Below are 21,788 nucleotides of genomic sequence, written 5' to 3'. Positions count from 1 at the left end.
TGATGCGTAGGTTGTCTCTCATTGTGCATCAGTGTTGTCGAATGCACATCGATGCATTCAATCACTGCCCTGGCTGTTAGCTCTCTTTCAACAGTCAAGGGTTCTGAGGTCCTATGCCAGCCAGCTAGCTGCTATTCTCCAGCATCTCTTCACTCTGAGCCTTCATCAGAAGAAGATACCAGTGCTGTGGAAAATGTCCTGCCTGGCTCCAGTTCCAAAGAAGACGACTCCATCTGGCCTCAATGATCACCGACCAGTTGCCCTCACATCTCATGTGATGAAAGTACTGGAGAGGCTGGTCCTGGCCTACCTCAGACCACAGATGAAATAATCGCTGGACCCTCTTCAGTTCTCCTACCAGTTTCATCTGGGAGTGGACAATGCAATTATCTAAATGCTGCAGCGAGCCCACTCACATCTGGATTAGACTAGTTGCACAGTGAGAATCACTTTCTTTGATTTTTCAAAGAGTGCGTTCAACACCATCCAGCCAGTTCTTATGAGGAAGAAGCTGCAGGCTATGTGGGTAGACACATCCACCGTCTCCTGGATTACTGACTATCTCAAAGGCAGACCTCAGTTTGTCAGACTGGGCAGTGTTCTGTCTGATGTGGTAGTGAGTACTACAGGAGCTCCACAGGGGACTGTACTGTTGCCTTTCCTCTTCATTCTGTACACCCACAACCTTCAGCACAACTCTGAGTCATGCCACTTACAGAAGTTCTCTGATGACTCTGCAGTGGTTGGGTGTATAAGTGATGGGAGGGTGAGTACAGAGCGCTGTTGAATGGTTTTGTAGAGTGGGCCGGGAAAAATCATCTGCTTCGGAATGTGGCCAAGAACAGATAGATGGTGGTCAACTTCAGGAGGAAGAGGATGGTTTCACAGCCACTGAGTATTCTGGGAGAGGATGTTGTCACAGTGGAGGATTATAAATACCTGGGCGTCTACATCGACAATGGACTGAAGTGGCAAACCAACATCGATGCTGTCTACAAGAAAGGAATGAGCAGACTCTATTTCCTGAGGAAGCTGAGATCTTTCAACATGTGCAGCAAGATGTTGGAAATCTGTTGTCAGCCAGTGTTGTAGTCAGTCTGTTGTAGCCAGTGTACTGTCTTTGCCGTGGTCTGCTGGGGGAGCAGCATTGGAGCCGGTGACACCAACAGACTGAACAAGCTGATTATTAAGGCTGGCTCTGTCATCAGCTGCAAACCTGACACTTTTGAAGTGGTGGTGGAGAGGAGGGCACTGAACAAACTGTTATCCATCATAGACAATAAAGAGCACCCTCTTCACCACCTGGTAGAGAGACAGCGGAGCACTTTCTCCAACACATTGGTTCAGATCCACTGCCAGAAGATACAGGAAGTGTTTCCTGCCCAGAGCAATAGGACTGTACAATTCTCACCTCTTTTAGCTTTTATCCACTCCAGAACTCTGGGATTACTGCTGCAATAACTGTTCATTTATTTATTTTCTTTTGCACATATTATATTCGTATTAATTTTTACTAAATAGAGTCATATTTATTACTTTAGTCTTGTTCTAAACAAATAATTTTGCGCCTTGTCTTTTTTGTTGTCTCTTGTATTTAGCTTATTGTTCTTTACTCTTTGTGAAAAGCTGATGTGATACAATGACGTCCCAATTGAGATCAATAAAGTACATCTATCTGTTATGGTTTTGATGTGGCTGGACCCAGAAGCAGACACAGAGAGAAACAGTTAGTGAAATGAACAGAGTTTATAATGAAAATCTTGTAGCAGGCAGGCAACAGGCTTAAGGCGGGTTGAGGGTTGAGGTTAGTCACATGTACAAAAAACAAGCGAGGAGGTTCTCTTTCTAAGAAACACTATAAGTGCAGCCGAGAGTGTGTACCACAGGATTGACTGTAACATTCTGGCGATGAGTGGCGGAGAGACCAGGGTTCTTGTAGCGCTGGTGATGAGGATGATTGACGCCGGTGCCAGGAGTAGAGACTGCCAACACACACACACATAAAGGAAGAGAAACACAGAAACACATTGGAAATTGCCAGAGCCATGACACCAACTATCTATTTTTATAATTGGTCCTAGCCTTGATGTGACCTGCATGTGGCAAAGAACAACTAGATGTCACACGCAGCACATTGTGTATTAAAGTAAACAAGGAGAAGAAGTCGGCAATACACATGGAGGCCACAGATGTGAGCGTTTATGTTTTAATTTTTCTCTTGATATGCTTTCAAACACAGACTGGTTACAATACAACCCTTCAAGTTTTGCTTGTACAGACGTGTCAACCCAAAGACCTAAAATCTCAATGTACCTCCACTGACTACCTTCATCATAGCTGTTTTCCACGTTTGTGTTTGCCGGCTGAATCCCGCCTGCCCCTTCAACTGCGCAAAATTGAGAAATGTCAATCTAGTGTAATGGAAATTTTGCATTGAATTCTGATACAGGTCACATGGCTGTTCAGATTGAGGCCACTTGGGCCCGCTATGTGAACAGGCTCTCCGTCTCTGTCTCTCTCTCTCACACATACAAAATCTTGTGGTTGCTGTCATCGGCATCAATGCTATCATTTGATGACTTAATTAGGTCAATTAAGATTTTGCTGCCAGAAAATGCAGATGTGTGCATCTGTAGAGCTTTCTTTCAATATATAGTCTTTTGCAGAGTTTTCTTGTTTTGTTTACAAACTGAATTTATGTGAAGTCAAGACCAACATGTTCTTATAGGCCTGGGACGATAACAAATTTTGCTGGACGATATATTGTCACACGAATTATTGCCGATAAACGATATTATTGTCAACATGAAAATATATCATAATAATGACACCCTTTCAAAGACATAAACTTTTATTTCTCAGTGTTTTTTATCTTTAGCGATGTAGCGAACTTCACTTTCAATGAGCGCACACCATTTTGCGCTGTTCCGTTTATATTTACTTTTTCGACCGAAAGCATCAGTGAGTGTTGACTGTCGGGACGAAGGCTCTGCATCTCGAGGTGCACTTTGTTTCCCCAGCTGGGAACACTGGGTCGGGTGGTGATGCTTTAGTTGGACATGCAACTTTGTTGGGTTGCCTTTTTTCGTTGCCACCACTTTTGAACTGGCTCGTCTGTGTTGATGGGCTAACCTTGCTCATTCGGTTTGGAGCCGAAATATTCCCACACAGGGGCTGTGGCATTTGGCTTTGCAATCATCTTTTCTCCTCGTGTTGCTCCGCACGACACTCACTCACTGCACTCTGTGTGTGTAGCATGTGTAGCTAATGCTAGCGGCCCCGCCTCCCCCCAAAGAGACAAAGAGGCTGGATGACTGACAAGAGGGTTCACTCTGTTCATTCCGCAACAAACGCCCCCAGGTGCTGAGACCGAGCACAGAGTGAACACTCTTGTCATCCAGCCTGCTTGGAGGCGAGAGACGAGGAAAACAAACACGCATGCACATGGCTATATATCGAGGCCGGCAAAATTATCGACTTCATTTTAATTTATCGTGCAATTAATTGATTTATTGATTATCAGCCCAGGCTTTTTGTGACTATAACTTGGTGATTGTCTTGTCCAGTGTATAAGAGAAGAATCAAAAGTATGTTGAGGTGAAAAGTGTGTAATTTACAAAATAAGATTTTCAATTCATAAATAAGACTACAACAGTAAGTCTATGACAATGGTCAGTAATCTCCACACTGATTTCACGTTTAGACTTGTGTGCTGCACCTAAGGCTTAAAAGGATAAACTCTAATTATTGCCATTACTGTGGCCCCGCTTGGCCCCCCTTAGCAGCGGCACTGCACTGAGGTGCATAAATGTGCAGTTCAACAAGTGACTCTGCCTCTCTGACGTTTTCTAATTGATCATAAAAACCAGATGAATTCATATTTATGTTCCTGGAACAACAGGGCGTCACTTCTTCTGCAACAATGAAGTAAAGACACTGCACTGAGTCATAATCTACAGGAATAACGTCTGTCAGCAGGAGTGTGTGTTTCTATGTGTGTATGAGTGTCTGCTCGTCCATGTCCCTTTTAACGTCACAAATTTATAATCACATCTATTTAGTTATTAATCAGTAATGTTTGTTCATGCCTCCGGATCGTTCCACTTTGACCCTGATGTCCTGACTGTGCAAGTCATTTTACGCCTCGCGTTGTGTGAAACAGGAGAGAGTAATCATGCCCATTAAAAACGGTCTGTTTAAAAATGTGTCTCATAAACTCGAGAGAGAATCAAACAAACACAAAGTAAGCATCAGCCCTTTACGTGTCCTAAAACCTTGTGATCAGTGATGGTGTTTATTGTTAAAATGTAAAGTGAGTGCAGGTCAGAGGGAGAGTGAGGAGGAAACAGACTCCGACAGAGACTCTGACACAGGACGATCGGACCTTTAATGTGTGTCTGTCTGATCCTGAAGCAGAGCTGAATTATTCAGTGGAGGGACATCACTTAAACAATGAATGCAGAGGAAAACATAAATCGATTATGTTCAGTCACTGTATCGATGCAGAGTTGTCCAGATCTGCATTGTGATGCATCTAAGAATTGACAGATATCTAATAGGGGTGGGCAATCGATTAAATTTTCTTAATCGATCGTCGGGAGAATTAACGATCAATTTTCGATTAATCATTAAAAAAAATTTTTTTAATTAAAATACATTATTTAACGATTATTATGATTACGAGAAGAACAACTCTTGTGGCAGTTAAACTGACGTTCAATGGTTAGACTTGAAGATGTGAGCTGCAGTGATCTAAAGCAGAGGAGCCTGCAGCTGCAAGCCGACGCTCTTAAACACAATTGACCTTCGTTTGTTCCAAAATAATAATAATAAAAAAAATCATGTTTAACAATAACTTAACCAAAAACATAATACTTAGGTCTGACAGGTTTTGTCAAAATGTAACACAAAAACTATCCAAAAGGCACAGAGTCTAAAAAGAGGGTGAGAGAGATCAATTAGGCTACTTAACAAAGCCTCATAAAAATAACTAGTAGGCCTAACTCACATACAACTTCAGCTCCAGTCTACTGATTTCTGTTGATAAAGATAAGCATGTTAACATGCTCTGGAGTCAAACGCTATCACAGCCTGGTGACCGTCTGTCCAGCCACCGAAAACACCCGCTCTGGGGGACTGACGCTGCCGGGGTGCAGAGGTACCTCAGCGCATTATTTGAGCGTTTTATCGTTACAAAAATAACGTGATCGGCGAAATTCTTAACGGTCAATTATCTATTTGTCGATTAATCATGCCTATCCCTAATTTCTAATCTAAGATAAGATAAGCTTTATTAGTCATGTACACAAGTATACATGGTACAATGTGCAGTGAAATGTGTTATTGTACCTGGATCCAGTTTTAAAATAGTAAAATAAAAGACACCATATCTCTCTGTTGGTTCTCAGGCAGCAGAACCTCTGGCCTGACAGCAGCATTAAGAAGAGTTTACAGGGTGGTTGGGCTGTCGGAGGATCTTCTCAGCCCTAGACCTGTATCGTCTGTTATAAAGGTCTTGCAGGTTGGAGAGGGTCGTCCTGATAGCCCACTCGGCTGATAGGACTATCCTTTTTAAGGCCAAGAAGTAGCTGCCCTTCGAGGTGGTGATGCTCCCACTCAAGAAGCTCTCGATGGTGCAGATGAAAAAGTTCCTGAGCACCTTGAGGGGGAGCTTAAAGTCTCTCAGGCGTCTGAGGTGGAAGAGATGCTGTCTGACCTTTTCTACTGTTTGTATGGAGTGACCAAGACAGGTTCCGTGTGATGGTCCCGAGGTATTTAAAACTGTCCACCTTCTCCACCTCAGACCCACTCATCCAGAGTGGATGGATGGCGCTCTACGGTTTCCTCATGAAGTCCACCATCAGTTCTAGAGTTTTGCTGGCGTTCAGCAAGAGATTATTCTCCCTGCACCAGCTCTCCAGGTGGATGATCTCTGTCTTGTAGGCTTCCTCTTTGCTGTAGGAGATTAACCCCACAACTGCTGTGATTATGATGTTGCTGTCTGATGTGGATACACAGTCATGGGTGTACAGCAAGTACTGCAGAGGGCTCAGCATGCAGCCTTGAGGGGATGATGTATGGGTGCCCACGCATACCACCTGTTCTCTGCTGATTAGGAAGTTGTCAACCCACCTATACAGGTCGGAGTTCAGTCCGAGGTAACACAGCTTAGTGACCAGCCTGGAGGGGACTATGGTGTTGGATGCTGAGCTGTACTCGACAAACAGCACTCTCACATAGTTCTTCCTAGTGTCCACTTGGGAGAGTGCTTAATGGAGCATGAAGGCTATGGCGTCATCTGTGAATCTGTCAGGACAGTATGCAAATTGAAGAGGGTCTAGGGGGTGACAGGTAGGGAGGAGGTGATGAAAGTTTTAACCATTATCTCTGCTGGTTGAACAGCGTGATCCGGAGTCAGGGGGGTCAGCCATATCTCAGTGAGGCAGATGATTTTACAGTCCCGTATGTCTCTCTGGTACTTTATCCTGGCCCTGAGTTCATCCAGCTTGTTTTCCAGTTACTAGACATTGGCGAGTAGGATGCTCGGCGGAGGTGTGTGGTGGGCTCTATACCTCAGCCTGTTCCTAATCCCAGCTAGTTTCCCTCAGGGCTTTTTACCGATTTTGACCTGGAGCCTGCGTGTCATCCATTGTTGTTGTTGTTGGCCCCATGTAGAATGTGGGGATGCCAGGATGGGTCTGGATTAAAACTGATAGGAACACAGTTTGAGTACTGGATTCCTATGTTGATCAGAGTCTGTCGTATGTGTTACAGTATATTGCGGGTGAACTCAACAAGGCAAAAATAAGACAAAAAGCTACTAGAAACAAAGGTTTGGAGCAGGTACGACAGCAGCTAACCTCACCGGCACCATCTTTTGATCTGTAATCAATCGCGTAGAATTAAAAGTAAAAAACACAATAACTGATCATTTTACACAATCATTTCGGTTGTGTGCATAGATTCTGTTCTTACATAAGAACAAACCACAAATAAGAAGAACATTGGTGAATGTCAGAAACTTTGTAAAAACTGCCCTGAGTGGGTTTTAAGAAGACGTTTCTTTTCACCATAGACTGTATGGCGTACACAGGGCACTGCAGGCTCATGCCCTTTTATAAGCATTGATGAGGTGTTTACCTATGATAATTGGGAAAAACTGACATGTGCTTTCAACTTATGAAGACATGGCATTGATCAATATAAGAACAGTTTATGAATGCCAAATTAATCTGATGTACAGTTTTCTTAGAAACCTTCTTAAGAACAAATGTTATTTAAAACAAATTATTTGAAAAATAAAGTTCTATCAGAGGTGAGAATTGTACAGTCTTATTGCTGTGGGCAAGAAAGAGTTCCTGTATCTGTCTTTGCGGCAGTGGAGCTGAACCAGTCTGTTAGAGAAAGTGCTCTGCTGTCTGTCCACCAGGTGTTAGAGAGTGTCCTCTTGATTGTCCATGATGGATAAAAGCTTATTCAGTGCTGTCCTCTCCACCACCCCTTCAAAAGTTTCCAGTTTGCGGCCAATGACGGAGGCAGCCTTCTTAATCAGCCTGTTCAGTCTGTTGGTGTCAAAGGCTCCAATGCTGCTCCCCTAGCAGACCACAGCACAAGTACAAGTACAGTACACTGGCTACAACAGACTGATAGAATATTTCTAACATCTTGCTGCACACGTTGAAAGATCTCAGCTTCCTCAGGAAATAGAGTCTGCTCATTCCTTTCTTGTAGACAGCATCGATGTTGGTTTTCCAGGTACTTGTAATCCTCAACTTTCACAACATCCTCTCCCAGGATACGCAGTGGCTATGAAACCATCCTCTTCCTCCTGAAGTCGACCACCATCTCCCTGGTCTTGGCCACATTCAGAAGCAGATGATTTTTCCCGGCTCACTCTACAAAACCATTCAACAGCGCTCTGTACTCACCCTCCCTCCTATCACTTATACACCCAACCACTGCAGAGTCATCAGAGAACTTCTGTAAATGGCATGACTCAGAGTTGTACTGAAGGTCAGAGATGTACAGTGTGAAGAGGAAGGGTGACACTACAGTCCCCTGTGGAGCTCCTGTAGTACTCACTACCACATCAGACAGAACACTGCCCAGTCTGACAAACTGAGGTCTGCCTGTCAGATAGTCAGTAATCCAGGAGACGGTGGATGTGTCTACCCACATAGCCTGCAGCTTCTTCCTCATAAGAGCTGGCTGGATGGTGTTGAACGCAATGGAAAAATCAAAGAAAGATCCACTTTGCGACCAGCCTGGTCCAGTTGTGAGTGGGCTCGCTGCAGCAGGTAGATAATTGCATCATCCACTCCAAGATGAGGCTGATAGGCGAACTGAAGAGGGTCCAGCGATGATTTCTTCTGTGGTCTGAGGTGGGGCAGATGCTTTGGAAGCAGTTAGGGTGTGTGGAAGTCTGGGAGTGTGGTGGGGAGGACAGATGAGGGCTGTGTACTGAACATGTTGAAGAACAAATTTAGTTAATTTGCCCTCTACAGGCTGCCTCCTGGTTGTCTGCTTTTCTCCTTGAACCCAGTTATTTCCCTCATTCCAGACCACACATCCCTCACATTGTTCTGTTGGAGTTTGGCCTCCAGGTTGTCTTTGCAATGTGGGAGCTGGGAGAGATCCTCCACAGATTTGGATGTTGGTTGGTCATCCTCATCCACCATCTTCTTCAGCATAATGCTCCGTACAATATTACAGCATCTCCCTGCCATGGCCATATGTCACATACATATATGTCTGTCATAGGTTCTTGGCTCTGTTACTTCTTAAGGGATCCGACCTTGCCATTTGAAGGCACTCTTTACATTTCTCCCAGTGAACACTAAAGCTGTTTTCAGTTTTTGCCAGTTCACTTATGTTCACAACCAGTAGATGCCTGGATTGGTTGTGGTGCTTTGGGATAAAGAAAATATCTAACAATCTAACCAAGGATGACTTGTATCCCAGCTTAGCAGCATACGGAACAAAGGAGTCTCTACCTGGTTGGACAACAGCTCATGGATCTCACATGTGGTCACCTGAAACAAAATTTTGAGTAAATTGTGGTATATATTAGGGCACCATGTATTATTATCAGTTTCAAATGTCAGACCAACCTAAAACAAGCTTTTCCCCCAGCCTATAAATTATCATATTAAAAGGCATGTGGTGAGAAAGGCTAATAGATGAATCATATACATTTCAATATACTCACATTGTCATCAGATGAGAACAGCAGAGGGTATGCCTCCACCAATGCGTCTGTGGTTTCTCTTTTTTTTTTTATAAAGATGCAGATGCCTTGCTCCCCTATATTTTTAATAGTACTTGACATAGTTGTGTCTTATTCAGTGACTGCTCCTGCCAAATTTCTCAGGGGGGTCAATTGTTGCAATGATGGTTAAGGTTTCCTGTGGAATGGGTAAACACATGAATCTGTGTCGCTCCGGTCACTTTAGCACTGAGTCCTGCTGTTCACATCTCATCTCATGTTGTACTGCGCACAAAATCTTGACAAGTCATTTTAGATGATGTTTACATGAGTCTCATAAACTCTGGAGCAAATCAAACAAACACTGAGTTACCTCATGTACTGATGAGGTCCTGATAAGTAGTGATGAGTGTTTATTAGTTCAATTGAGGCAACTTCAGCTCTGATCATCAAGCAGCTGATCACTGAGCAGCTGTGACCAGAGGAACTCTGTGTTTGTTTCCATTGTTCTTCAACAAAGTTACTGACCAGGGGTTCATGGTAACGCTCCTCATCTCACCGCTTGTGTCGCTCCGAGCAAGTGATTGGGGGCGGAACCCCGGGGCCTGTGTGTGTGCTCTCGCTCCTGGTATTTCACATGATGGCCTGATAAAATCTTGTTGTCATAGAGATTGCATTGCAGTGCTTGCAGTTTGAAAAAAAAGTCTTACAATGAAAGTGTATGAGAGCGACTGTGGGCGATTTTCAGCCATATTTAAATCATCCCGTACTCTATTGAACAGGGCTTGACACTGCAGCTGATTGGACTATATAATAATCAGAGGCAGCAGGCAGAACAAACTGTCTTGAGAATGAATATAATTTAATACATTTAAATAATAATAATGACAATTTAATGAACAAAATGTATCCCTACCATCCTTTTTCCTTATTTTTTTTGGGAGGGCTGCCCTATCGCCCCCTATTGACCAGCTGCCCCTGGTCTTATAACCTCCTTTTTTCACGTTCTTTACCATAGATAGCGTTGCAGCATTTATCTTGATTTTTCAGATTATACTTAATTGATCAGGCTTGTTAGAGGACTGATATATATGTCAATTTGGTGCAGACCAGAAATAGAATCTACCTCTCGTGAATTTAAATGTGGTTTCACGAGGCGACTGTTGAGCCTTGGTGGAGGTATTCACTCTACTGAGTGCCATTCTAGTTTTCCTCATTTGCCAGGAACAGTTTGAAGTTATTCTGCTTCCTTGTTGCAAGTTCACCAATAATACATCGCTGGGAAAAGCCACCTGAGCCTTTTCTGTGTCAGCATTGTACAAATCAGTTGAAAAGACTCATTTTTTCTTTAGCATCATCATCTGAACATTCATCAAGGTCTGGAAAATTGAAAACTATGAGATGAAAGATTTTATGTAACAATCATGTTAAAATCATGTCAATGACCCACCCCCCAATCAATTCCCTTGACCACCTCCATCTATCCTATTTCTATCATTACCCCCATGGCCTGTACTATCATCTTATGATTTCTATGGTGCAAAAGTTACACAGAAAATGAGTGCATATGTCATATGGCACCAAACAGACCTTTGATACAAAATTTTAAGCTTGGAACGTCAAAATTTGCTCACTTAATATCTTTTATGATTACAAAAAACAAGTTGAAAAATATGGAACATATGCCATTTTCCAGACTATTTATTGGACCAGAAGTGATTATTCATCTACTTTGGAGTCCAATCTCAAATCTCCAAACAGTAAAATGTGTCAATATCTGTACTCATGATGAATGATAATCCTCATTGGATAGCTGTGTCTACATCATTCCTTGATAGGCCTGCCACACATAGAGCCTATAAAAAGTTCACTGCTGCAGCACCACACAACACAATCTTGTCGTTGTCACAGCCACTCTGTACACAGGGAGTGTAACATTGTTATCTATGATCATGTATTCTCAGCGTCCACTGGCCGAGTCTGAGTGCGCCATGCCAAGCTAGACGCACACGGAGTGAGCGCCCTTCTCCTTCCTTGACTCACACACTCACTCACACACACCCAAAACACATATTTAACATTGTGTTCATCTTTGTGTAGAAATAAAAAATAAAGCACCCCCCCAAAAAACCTACAACAGGTAGAAAAAAAAGCCCTGTGATCACACAGAAAAACATCACACTGTTTAAATGTAATTTTCAAAAAATTAAAAAAAGAAAAAAAGAAAATGTTGAATATAAAAACTTGTTGAGTATGAAAACCTGCATTTTACTTAATACTTCTAAATAATGCATAAGTTGTGTTCATTGATTCACTTAAGTCTATAAAAAATGTTTCTCTTACTCTTGTGATCAAAAACATTGATCTGAAGCTCAATTTTAAGGCTCTTCTGTAAATAGTTTTCTAATAAACAATCAGGCGTAAAATACCAACTTCTGGTTTAAGTCCCGTCCCCTCCAAGTATGGATATGGGTACTAATAATTTAGTTGGTTGAACAGATACAGATAATGGGGAACTTGCTCATCCCTAATAAAATGTTTGTACACTTATTTTTAAAGGGGTCAGTTTTTGGATTTAGTTGTATGATAGCTAAATGTCACCAACACACATAACCCATACTGATGCCAAGATAATAGGTCTGCCCACTCCCAACCTCTCTGAGCTCAACTGTAAGGTAATTACTGTCATTGCGACCTCAATAGCACAGGCCTTCTAATTCTTTATTGTTTCTGATTATTTTCAGGTTCCTGAGGAGGATCAGGAGGTGAGACGACACATTACACTGACAAAGTGACCCAGCTCAAAATGGGGCAATGCATATTAAGGTGTTCCCGTTCCTTGTGAACTACGAAAAGGAAGCAACCACGAGGACGAAGGAACTGATAGCAGACGGAGGAGGTGGCGGGGGAGTGGTGTCTTTGGTGTTTGAAGAGAAGGTGTTATGGGTGGCGAGACATTCAGAATGGCCCATGGAAATGAGAGCAGTGAAGGGCCTCCTGGGCCCATGGCAGCAGTGGTGGCTACTGCAGGAGGTATGGTAGCAGAGAGTCCTTCCTCTGCTGTCTCTACCTATATCAAACTGGTACTACTGGGGCTGATAATCTGCATTAGCCTAGTGGGGAACCTAGTGGTATCTCTGTTAGTACTGAGGGACCGGGCCCTGCACAAGGCACCTTATTACTTCCTGCTGGACCTGTGCCTGGCGGACACTATTCGCTCAGCTATCTGCTTCCCTTTTGTTCTGGTGTCAATAAAGAATGGCTCAGCCTGGACCTACAGTGTTCTAAGCTGCAAGGTAGTGGCCTTCATGGCAGTCCTCTTCTGTTTCCATGCTGCCTTCATGCTATTCTGCATCAGCGTAACACGCTACATGGCTATTGCACACCACCGATTTTACTCAAAGCGAATGACATTCTGGACATGTGTGGCAGTGGTGTGTATGGTGTGGACACTGTCTGTGGCAATGGCTTTCCCACCAGTTTTTGACGTGGGCACCTACAAGTTCATTCGCGAGGAGGACCAGTGCATCTTTGAGCACCGCTATTTCAAGGCTAATGACACACTCGGCTTCATGTTAATGTTGGCTGTTCTCATTTTAGCCACACATGTTGTCTACATGAAGTTACTTCTCTTTGAATACAAGCACCGCAAAATGAAACCAGTCCAGATGGTGCCAGCCATCAGTCAGAACTGGACCTTTCACGGACCAGGGGCTACTGGTCAAGCTGCAGCCAACTGGATTGCAGGCTTTGGTAGGGGCCCGATGCCGCCCACTTTGCTTGGAATCCGGCAGAACTTGCACAACCAGAACCGGCGCCTGTTGGGCATGGAGGAGTTCAAAGCAGAGAAGCAGCTTGGCAGGATGTTTTATGTTATCACCCTTCTGTTCCTGGTGCTGTGGTCTCCTTACATAGTAGCTTGCTATTGGAGAGTGTTTGTCAAGGCTTGCACAATACCACACAGGTACCTCTCTACAACCGTGTGGATGAGTTTCGCTCAAGCCGGAGTCAACCCTATTGTCTGTTTCTTCCTCAACAAAGACTTGAAGATAGGGCTCCTTTCCCATCTACCAGCCTGCTGCAGGACTAAACCTCATCTGCCACAAGAGCCTTATTGTGTCATTTAAGCAGAGATGATCTGAACATGGAGAAAAACCAAGGGCCAACCAATAGATGTGTTGTGGGATTGTTTACTGTTGTACTTGATTCAATGCAAGCTACATTTATGGTTTGGTTGTTAACTGGTGAGTGCAATGGGAAAAACACTGGAATGTTAAGCATGTAGTTTCATCTACCAAAATCCTTTTCACTGAAAATAAGAACATCGGTGGAGTCAGGCGTTGACTTTTGATAAGGAGGAAAATGCTTTTAATAGCTAAATAATGCAAATAATAATGCAGTCACTGTGGAAACCAAGCCAGACAAATAACTACCAACAAATTACATACGCTGCTTCATTAACAACATCAAAAATGGATTGACACGGATGTTTATGTTGTTTTGGTAACATGAGACGACTAAAGATTTGAACTGGGGACGCTGCCATTCATTTTAAGCCCTAACAGCACCTTTTTAATTAGTATTAATTTTTAGTAATTTAAAACATGTCTTAAAAAATAGAATTGCTGTGAGTTTTAAGGTTTTGATTTTCAGAGGCAAAGCCCAATCCAAAGACAGTCTGTCCAGTAATTTACCGATGTAGAAACACAAAGAATTAAGCTTAAGTTTTTAGAATCACTTATCTCAACAAACAAAGTCAGTTTTAAAGTTGGTAAACATTAGAATGTTGAAATACATTATGTCACATTTTGGCTGTGAAATCATAACGGTTTTGACAAAATGGGGTGAGTTGAACTCGGGACAGGAAACAGAAGCAGCATCAAAAAGTCTGTTTCAGAATACTGAGTCTTTTGATTCAGGGACCAGTTAGATGCTTTAAACTTATCTTATGTTTGGAATCAAATAAAAGTATGTCTATGAATGCCCTTCAAGGTCCAGTGTGTAAGATTTAGGGGAAAGGGAACTATTGGCAGAAATTTAATGTAGAATAATTCTCATGATGTTTTCACTAGTTCGTTTCATCTAAATTGTATGAATTGTAGATTTCTTTACCCCAGAAAAGGCCCTTTATATTTAAATACTTTATATTTACATGGAGCGGACCCTCTCTACGGAGGCTGCCATGTTTTTTACATTAGTGCAGACTGGACAAACTAAACACATTTTGAGTTTTTATGACAACTGAAGGCTACCACAGGTTCTTTTTCATGTTTGGAAGGAGAGGGTGAGGTGAGGGGTGTTCAGCTGCAACATTCAATTTCAACATTAGATATCACAAAATTCTACACACTGAACCTTTCACTTGAGGTTACTATTCTACAATATCATTATTTCTTTTGTATGCAAACACAGTAGCAGGGACTGAGCAAAGAGCAGAGCACCAGCTTTTCTGATTTATGATGTATTTTCTTTTCCGAACTCCAGAATTACAGTGTGTAAGTTTTTCATTATGTGCATCACTTGAAGACAAGATAAATCCTGATCCACTCAGTTAATGGTAAGTAAGCAGAATTTTCACTAACAGCAGCTTGTTATAACATATGACTTGAGACTGAACTCAGTGCCCAGTTGCATTAGATTTTTGTTGTTAAACTGTTACTTGCATTCACAAGAGGTGCAAGAAAAGCTCTCTACTAGCTCTGACTAAGACTGAGGAAGTGTTGGAAATCTCAATGGCTATCTAGTGCATTTTACGTGCTTAATGCTGATGTCCAAATATTTATAATATTTAAGTTTATGATGTTCGTAATTCACTTAAAAACTAAAACCTATAGAACAAAAGCTATCACATGGTCATGCTATCAGTTAATTATAAGCTTGTTTTTTGTTAAAACCCCAATAATTCAATAACTGCAGTTCACTCTGTGGCCTGCAGAAATGATGCCCACATTAGTACCTGATGTGTTGATGTCTATTAAGCATGTGGGAATAATGTTTCACTCTTATCTCTCAGCCATTGTTATTTTCTCGGCCTTTTAAAAGCATTCAGTTTATGTGTGAATATATATATATATATATATATATATATATTGTTGCTTTTAAACTTAATATTAAATGACTAATTTTTGTCATCAACTTTATCTTTATGTACAAACAGCAAAACACTTATCTGAAGTCTGTAAGCAGTAGACAAATATATAAATGTATGAATCAGGTGGAAATAAAATAATTATGGTTCCTACTTAAATGTAGGTACAGTGGAGAACAAGAAGATAGGGAGTAACTGCAAAAAGGAAAAGAGAAATTAATCCTAACAGACGTTTAAGTAAAGTGGCAACTTTGTTGTTTTCTAAAGTGTAAGTTATATTTATTTTTTCATTCCTGTAAAATGTGTATTAATTAAATCCCTTGTTCCTCATAGACTTGTTTTCCTCCACGGTACCAACATTTGAGTAACGATTGAAAGCGGTCAGTATTATATTGTGCAGCTGTTACTGAGTTTATAATCTTTGCTCCTCCTGTAAATTTAATTTGTGTGATGATTCCAGATTCAGACATTATTTGAATCTTAATTTACTCCCTCACCTCAAAGTAACAATGAGGTGTTCGTTGTGTATGACTGAAGCCTTTTCAGACATGACCTGTGGAGGAACTCCAGAGAATTCAGTCTGGACTTTCTCCACAGTTTCCTTTTCACACAGGAACAACACAGCGGGAGGTTCTATGCACAGATGTGTTCACAACAAACTTCCCAAAGGATCCAGCTGAGGAGAGGTGCAGCAGACAGTGGCAATATTAATTCCGCTGCAGAGATCACATGATTAATTTACAGCACATCCACGTCAGCTCTTTGTCTATGTCATCTTCATGTTTGGCTCAGCTTTTTCATCCTGAAATATGTGTTTTCTTCTTGTCTTCTTAATTTTTGCGTCTGTTACGTGTTCAAAACGTCAATGCCCACTCACTCATGGTGAATCCAGTGAAGGATCTCCTGCTGTGTTCTCACATCAGATTCTTCTGACTTTATACTCGGGGGGCCAGGCAGAGAAAGTCCACAGAAAGTCTGGAGGCTCACACTCTGACATATGCGTTCACGCATACATCTCCTCCAGAAAAATTGGGAGGGATCTCTGGAGTTCAGTGCTTGTGTGAAAGGAGATTGAGTGAACGTTTGAGTGATATCTAACAGTCCAGCAGGATTTCAATTTTGAAAAACGTCACAAAGTTTTTGCGTTTATTTTTCAAAGTGCCCATTAGAGAAAAAAATTGTTGTTCTACACTGAGGAGATTGTGATTACGTGATTGATAAGCCAAAGTAAAACACTGTAAATTATCAGATAAAAGAAGTTGGCATTACACTGATTTGAGAAGCTTTTAGGAGTTTCTGTGACCAGTCATTTTGGCAAATTTTCACGAAAAAAGAACATCTTCCAACTGTGCCAATGATAGATCCCTAAATCATTTTGTTCCAATTCTTATTCAAGTTTGAAACAAACCTACAGACAAAACTTAAATTGTATATATTTTTTAAAGGACAAATCATAAGTTACATATGGAAAACATTTTTTACAGAGAAGTGAAGACGGACTGTGTAACTGGGCACTGATAACTGTATCTACTGTAGCTCTGCAATCACTTCTTCAGGGACAGTCACTCTCAAAGCCACATTACCTTCATGTGGAAAAAACTGATATTAACTGAAATGGGAAATACACAAACCACAGCCCAGGCTGTCTCCCTGCTGCAGACATTTCCTGTCCACTCAGTGTAGCTGTCAGGCTTTTCACCATATTTCAACAGTTCCACAGGAGCAGAATCAAACCAATTTGAAATCAAATCAAAACTACTGAATCCAACTGACTTTTCTATGACGTTTTACTTTTTAGCTCTGTGTCAAACTGGTAAAAAAAATCTAATTTTGCAAAAGTTGTGTGGTAAAAAATACAGTTCAGTTTAAATCACAAAATTCAATGACGGCTTAACTAGATAATCTGGAGTCAACTCGATGGTAAAATCACACAGTCGAGCTGAGTTGAAATAAGATTGATATCATCCTCAATATTTCACCAGATGAGTACAGAAGGGATGATGATGCCATAGCAGACTGCTTTATTTTTGCACAAATCTAGATATATAATTAACTGTGTTTCTTCCTTGTTCCTCTCTGAAAATGATTTGTAACCTGAATGGAATGAAGGTGGAAGTAAGGCAAAGTGCGCAGAGACTGTAATTTGTCTGACTGTCTGAAAACATGACAGTCCCTAAGACTGAAAGGAAGAGTGTGTTTTGGGAATATTCTTGCCCCTTTGTCTCTGTTGTGGCATTTCTGACACAGCGCGCCACAGAGAATCCCTTGTGCTATTTTTGTTTTCAGCATTATGGCCTTACTGCATAAAAACGTCAAACCAATGCAACAAAGAGTAGACAAATGTTTCTTTTGAATGCACAGAAGTCATTTAAAAAGAGGAAACACAACACTGTGCACTACCTCCCATCCTAACCTGGAGGGACTGTGGTCTGGGACAGTTGATGGGGGAAAAAAAAGAACATTGACAGGAATATGAGTGACTATCGCAGCTCAATAATGTAAATCCTCTGGATTAGTGTGGAATTGTTTGCGGCCCTGATTTCATCCTGGGGAATGAAGAGAAAATGACAGGTCTTTCAATTTGCATTTCTGAAACACAGCCAGAGAGAAGTATGGACACAGTTGATGTTGAAGAGTGGACAGTCCTTTTTTTTTTAAGTTGCCTCAGGCAGATTATCTTTTGTAAATTTACTGTGACCTCTGTACTATTTAGTGTGTATTATAATGACAGCAAACTAACTTTGAATTGCAACAGAAGAATTCCTGATCTTTGTATTTCTACTGTGACTCTGTGTGTGTGTGTGTGTGTAAGAGAGAGAGGAAAGCTAGAGGGAAAATATTGAGCGAATATACGGATGTATTACATTTGAAGATATAATTTCTGCAAATGCCTCTTCATGTTGACCCTTTTCTCATACAAACTACATACTGAATGTGTTTTCAAAATAATGAAGTATACTATAGGTCCCTTTGAAAAAAAATATGTATCGGATTATTATGAATTGGATTTTTTGTACATATTTAGGGACCATGAAGGTTATAAAGCTTGTGATAAAGCATCCAGACAAACCAAATATGATTGCATACCCTGGCATCTTTCTGAATGTTTCCTTATTAAAATTATGTCAAACTACAATCGTCATGGTGATAAATAATCGAAAATTGTACATACAATGCAGCTTTAGTTTCTAATCAGGTCAGAAGGATAACTTATTCATTTTGGTTCTTCTTCATCAGCCCTGTCATTGATAACAACACTGAAGCTGAAAACAGTGATATCACAAAGACTTATGATCCGACAGGTTGGAAACAAACTGAATGTATGTGGAGGAGAAAAATCATAAAATGGTGAAACAAACAGTTTACACACCCACTTCCTGCCTAGACATTTAATGAGCGGTTTCACTTTGACCTTCACAGAAGAGGTTCAGGTAAACTGAACAAACAAAGAAGTTAAGGAAATCTGAATAAAACAGTGGTTTTGGTCTGAATAATTTGTTGATTTCCATTCCACTGTCTGATCATCCGCTCATGTTTCTTCTTGTCAAACTTTGATTGTGGTCACGTTGCTGTGTTCCCAGATCCAGGAACCAATAGACAACTGCTTAAATTACAAATAAAAAAAATAAAGTTATAATGAACTGCAACCATCCTTAAATGTTTGCCTATTGTGTCAGAGATGCATGAGTTGAACTCCTCACCAGCAGCAATCTTCAGTTTAAAGTTAAAACTGAACTGCTTGATGCTTCATCACAAAGTAGCTGAGTGACTTCTGACTTCTAAGCTTGTGTGGAGCTCACAAAGTCCCAAAAGGATGGCATTCTCTTATTGGGATGAGAAATTACAATCATATCTGCGCTCCAGATCAAAGAAATATCATCTCTCAGGACACTGTAAAGAAGCATGCTGCATTTTGAAACTGCAGCACAAACACCTGTTTTTAGGTCAAAGACGGCTGACGATCTGAACGTCCATGTTTACAGGAATTTAACACAGTGTTTGTAATGACACAGAAGGTTTGCAGTTGGTACTGGGCCCAGCAGTATGACATAATTCAGTCTGTATATATACAAATGAACAATGGTTGTTCTGCTGTGCATCACATTATTAACTCATGCCAATGGTTTAAAGAAAAAAGGATTGTGTCAGTACTTCCTGCAGTCAGACATAAAAATAACACAAGGTTTCCACTGGAAATCATTGAGGTAGAACAAGTGGTTACACATGCCTGTTACACATGTATCGGACAAGTTTTTTGTAATGAAAATAAATTTCATTTGGAATGATCAGAATATTACTATGATTACCTGTGTCAGCTTCTCCCTACCATTCCTGGGCATTCAATTCAAAACATATTTTGAGGACATTTATAATATATATTCCACATTGTGTTTCGGAGGCTGGCTGACTGATGATGTTTCTATAGGTAACCTACACAACACAAGGGACTATTTCTTTGGCAGAATGTACTCCCAATATTTGTTATTTTATTTTTTTCCATATTTCCATATCTATTTTTTGTGCTTTATACTTGATAAACTGACAATTGAACTTTCTGCAGGACTTAAAGTTGAAATTTCAATGTTTTCATTCATTATATCGACAGCATCTGATCAGCTATTACAGCAATTCTAACTGCCAACCCCCTCAATGACACACACATTTTCTGTGTGTCACCTTATACTGCAAGTCCCATTGTATGATTTTGTAAAATACTTCATACTTAATTATATCTCAGAGCCAGAACTTATCCTTAAGTGGAAAAGTTAAGGAAAAGTGAGACTCAAGTCCAGATGTTTTACAAAAATGTATGCTGTACAGTGACTGCCTGGAAGGTTCAGAAATAAACAATCCAAAATTCTATATCATGTGCATTTCACTACAAGTCATATTTAGTTCCACATCAACTCAACACAAGAAGTATTTGAAGTTTTTCTTTATGGCCAGACAGCACTTCAGTCAGGGAATAAAAGCCATGAGTAATCCAGATTGTTCCTGAAAGCAGTCAGGCTTAATGAGACCCAGACACAGGCCATCTGGCTGTTATGGCTTATTCACCTTTCAGTCACAACCACCACCTGTGTATTTTCACTGCAGCTCATGAAGTCCTTAACCTGCACAAATCCTGCAAACCAAAGCAATCCCTGTCACACAAGGTGAATGCCACAATGGCTTACATGCTCATCCAACGACCTGTCAAAGCAGTGCTGACAGGACCTGTCACCAAGATGCTTCACACAATTAGACCACAATTGGGTATCATGATCCCTGCTTCTTACATGCTGATTTAACTTTATTTGACTCCAAATATATTAATCGTATTCAACACATACCAAAGTACATTTTAATGGTTTTCTAGTTAATTTCTTTTCATGTTTATACAATAAAGTAAAAAAAAAGAAATAAAAGTAACTTCTGACTAATATTATAAAGTGTCATAAATTCAGAATAGGAATTTCTCAGGTTGAAAGCCATCCATCCACCATTCTACACCAACAGTTCCCAAATGGTAGGTACCTGGGGATTTTGAGAGAAATGATCAACACTACTACAGGGCTCCAGAGTGTGATAATCTAAATCTGTGAAGTGCTGTGAAGTTTAATTGAATATGGGAAATGTCAAGAAAAGGGTAAAATAGTGTTAGGCGCACCATCTGGAGCCCTGATACAAAAGGTTATGTATTACTTTTTATTATTATATTGCTTATTTTTATGCACTAATTTCTTAATGTAGAGGTAAATTCTTTACCTTAAAAAAATCATTAAAAAAAAACTTGATCGTCCAATGGCTGCAGAACCATACACTGTATATAAAGAGTGCAGGACATAAATGTCACCTCCTCCATGTTAGCAGATTGAACATGGGCCAAACTTAAAAGTCAAAGTATAGGTCAAAGGATTTTTTTCTCAAAGATGGTTTCTGTCATGAAAAAAAAGAAAACTCCTGTTAAGCAAATCATTCAAACACATAACACATGGGGGAACAAAACTAAAGATAATTCAGTTACATCTAATGAAAGAAATTACTATAAAATAAAACTAAACAGAATCATGGACCAGTTTATAAAAAAGCTGTGTACTCAACATCCAGCACACAAACAATGTGAGTTGTAAAGTTGAGAGTATATTGTAGAACTGTTTGAGGACTCACTAATGACAAGAAATAATTCTGAAGGGCATTTCATCTGCATAATAATTCCAGAAATCTGTGTCACAGATCTTTGTTCGACAGCTTTTGGTCTCTCCAGATGATCTTTACTTGGAGTGGCTCAAATACTAAAGGTAACTTTTACAGCCAGAAAGCTGCATTTAGCATTAACAGGCCAAAGCAAACAGCCCATTCCAAACAGGCACTAAACATTATATTATAATGGGAGGAATTGAAAGTCAATAATTGTATATATAATGTGAGCTGTATCTGTAAGCACATTTTGAAAGTGAGGACTAATAAAACATTGAGCTTAAGTAAAATGTAGTAAGAGTACAACAATGAAAA

At 40.6% G+C, this 21,788-nt stretch overlaps 1 protein-coding gene across 1 annotated transcript in view; it reads left to right on the top strand.

The window, feature by feature from the left end:
• gpr173 (G protein-coupled receptor 173) overlaps positions 1–19,585 on the top strand; it is a 28,219-nt gene extending 8,634 nt beyond the window's left edge. Inside the window, exon 2 of the mRNA XM_020107588.2 lies at positions 11,950–19,585. Coding sequence (XP_019963147.1) covers positions 12,148–13,332 — 1,185 coding nt within the window. The 5' untranslated portion in view covers positions 11,950–12,147 and the 3' untranslated portion in view covers positions 13,333–19,585. The remainder of the gene's footprint in view (positions 1–11,949) is intronic.
• The last annotated feature ends 2,203 nt before the right edge of the window (positions 19,586–21,788 follow it).

Source organism: Paralichthys olivaceus, chromosome 6 (genome assembly GCF_024713975.1).
Source record: "Paralichthys olivaceus isolate ysfri-2021 chromosome 6, ASM2471397v2, whole genome shotgun sequence".
In the NCBI taxonomy this organism is placed as follows: domain Eukaryota; kingdom Metazoa; phylum Chordata; class Actinopteri; order Pleuronectiformes; family Paralichthyidae; genus Paralichthys; species Paralichthys olivaceus.
This window is presented reverse-complemented; position numbering and strand designations above follow the sequence as displayed.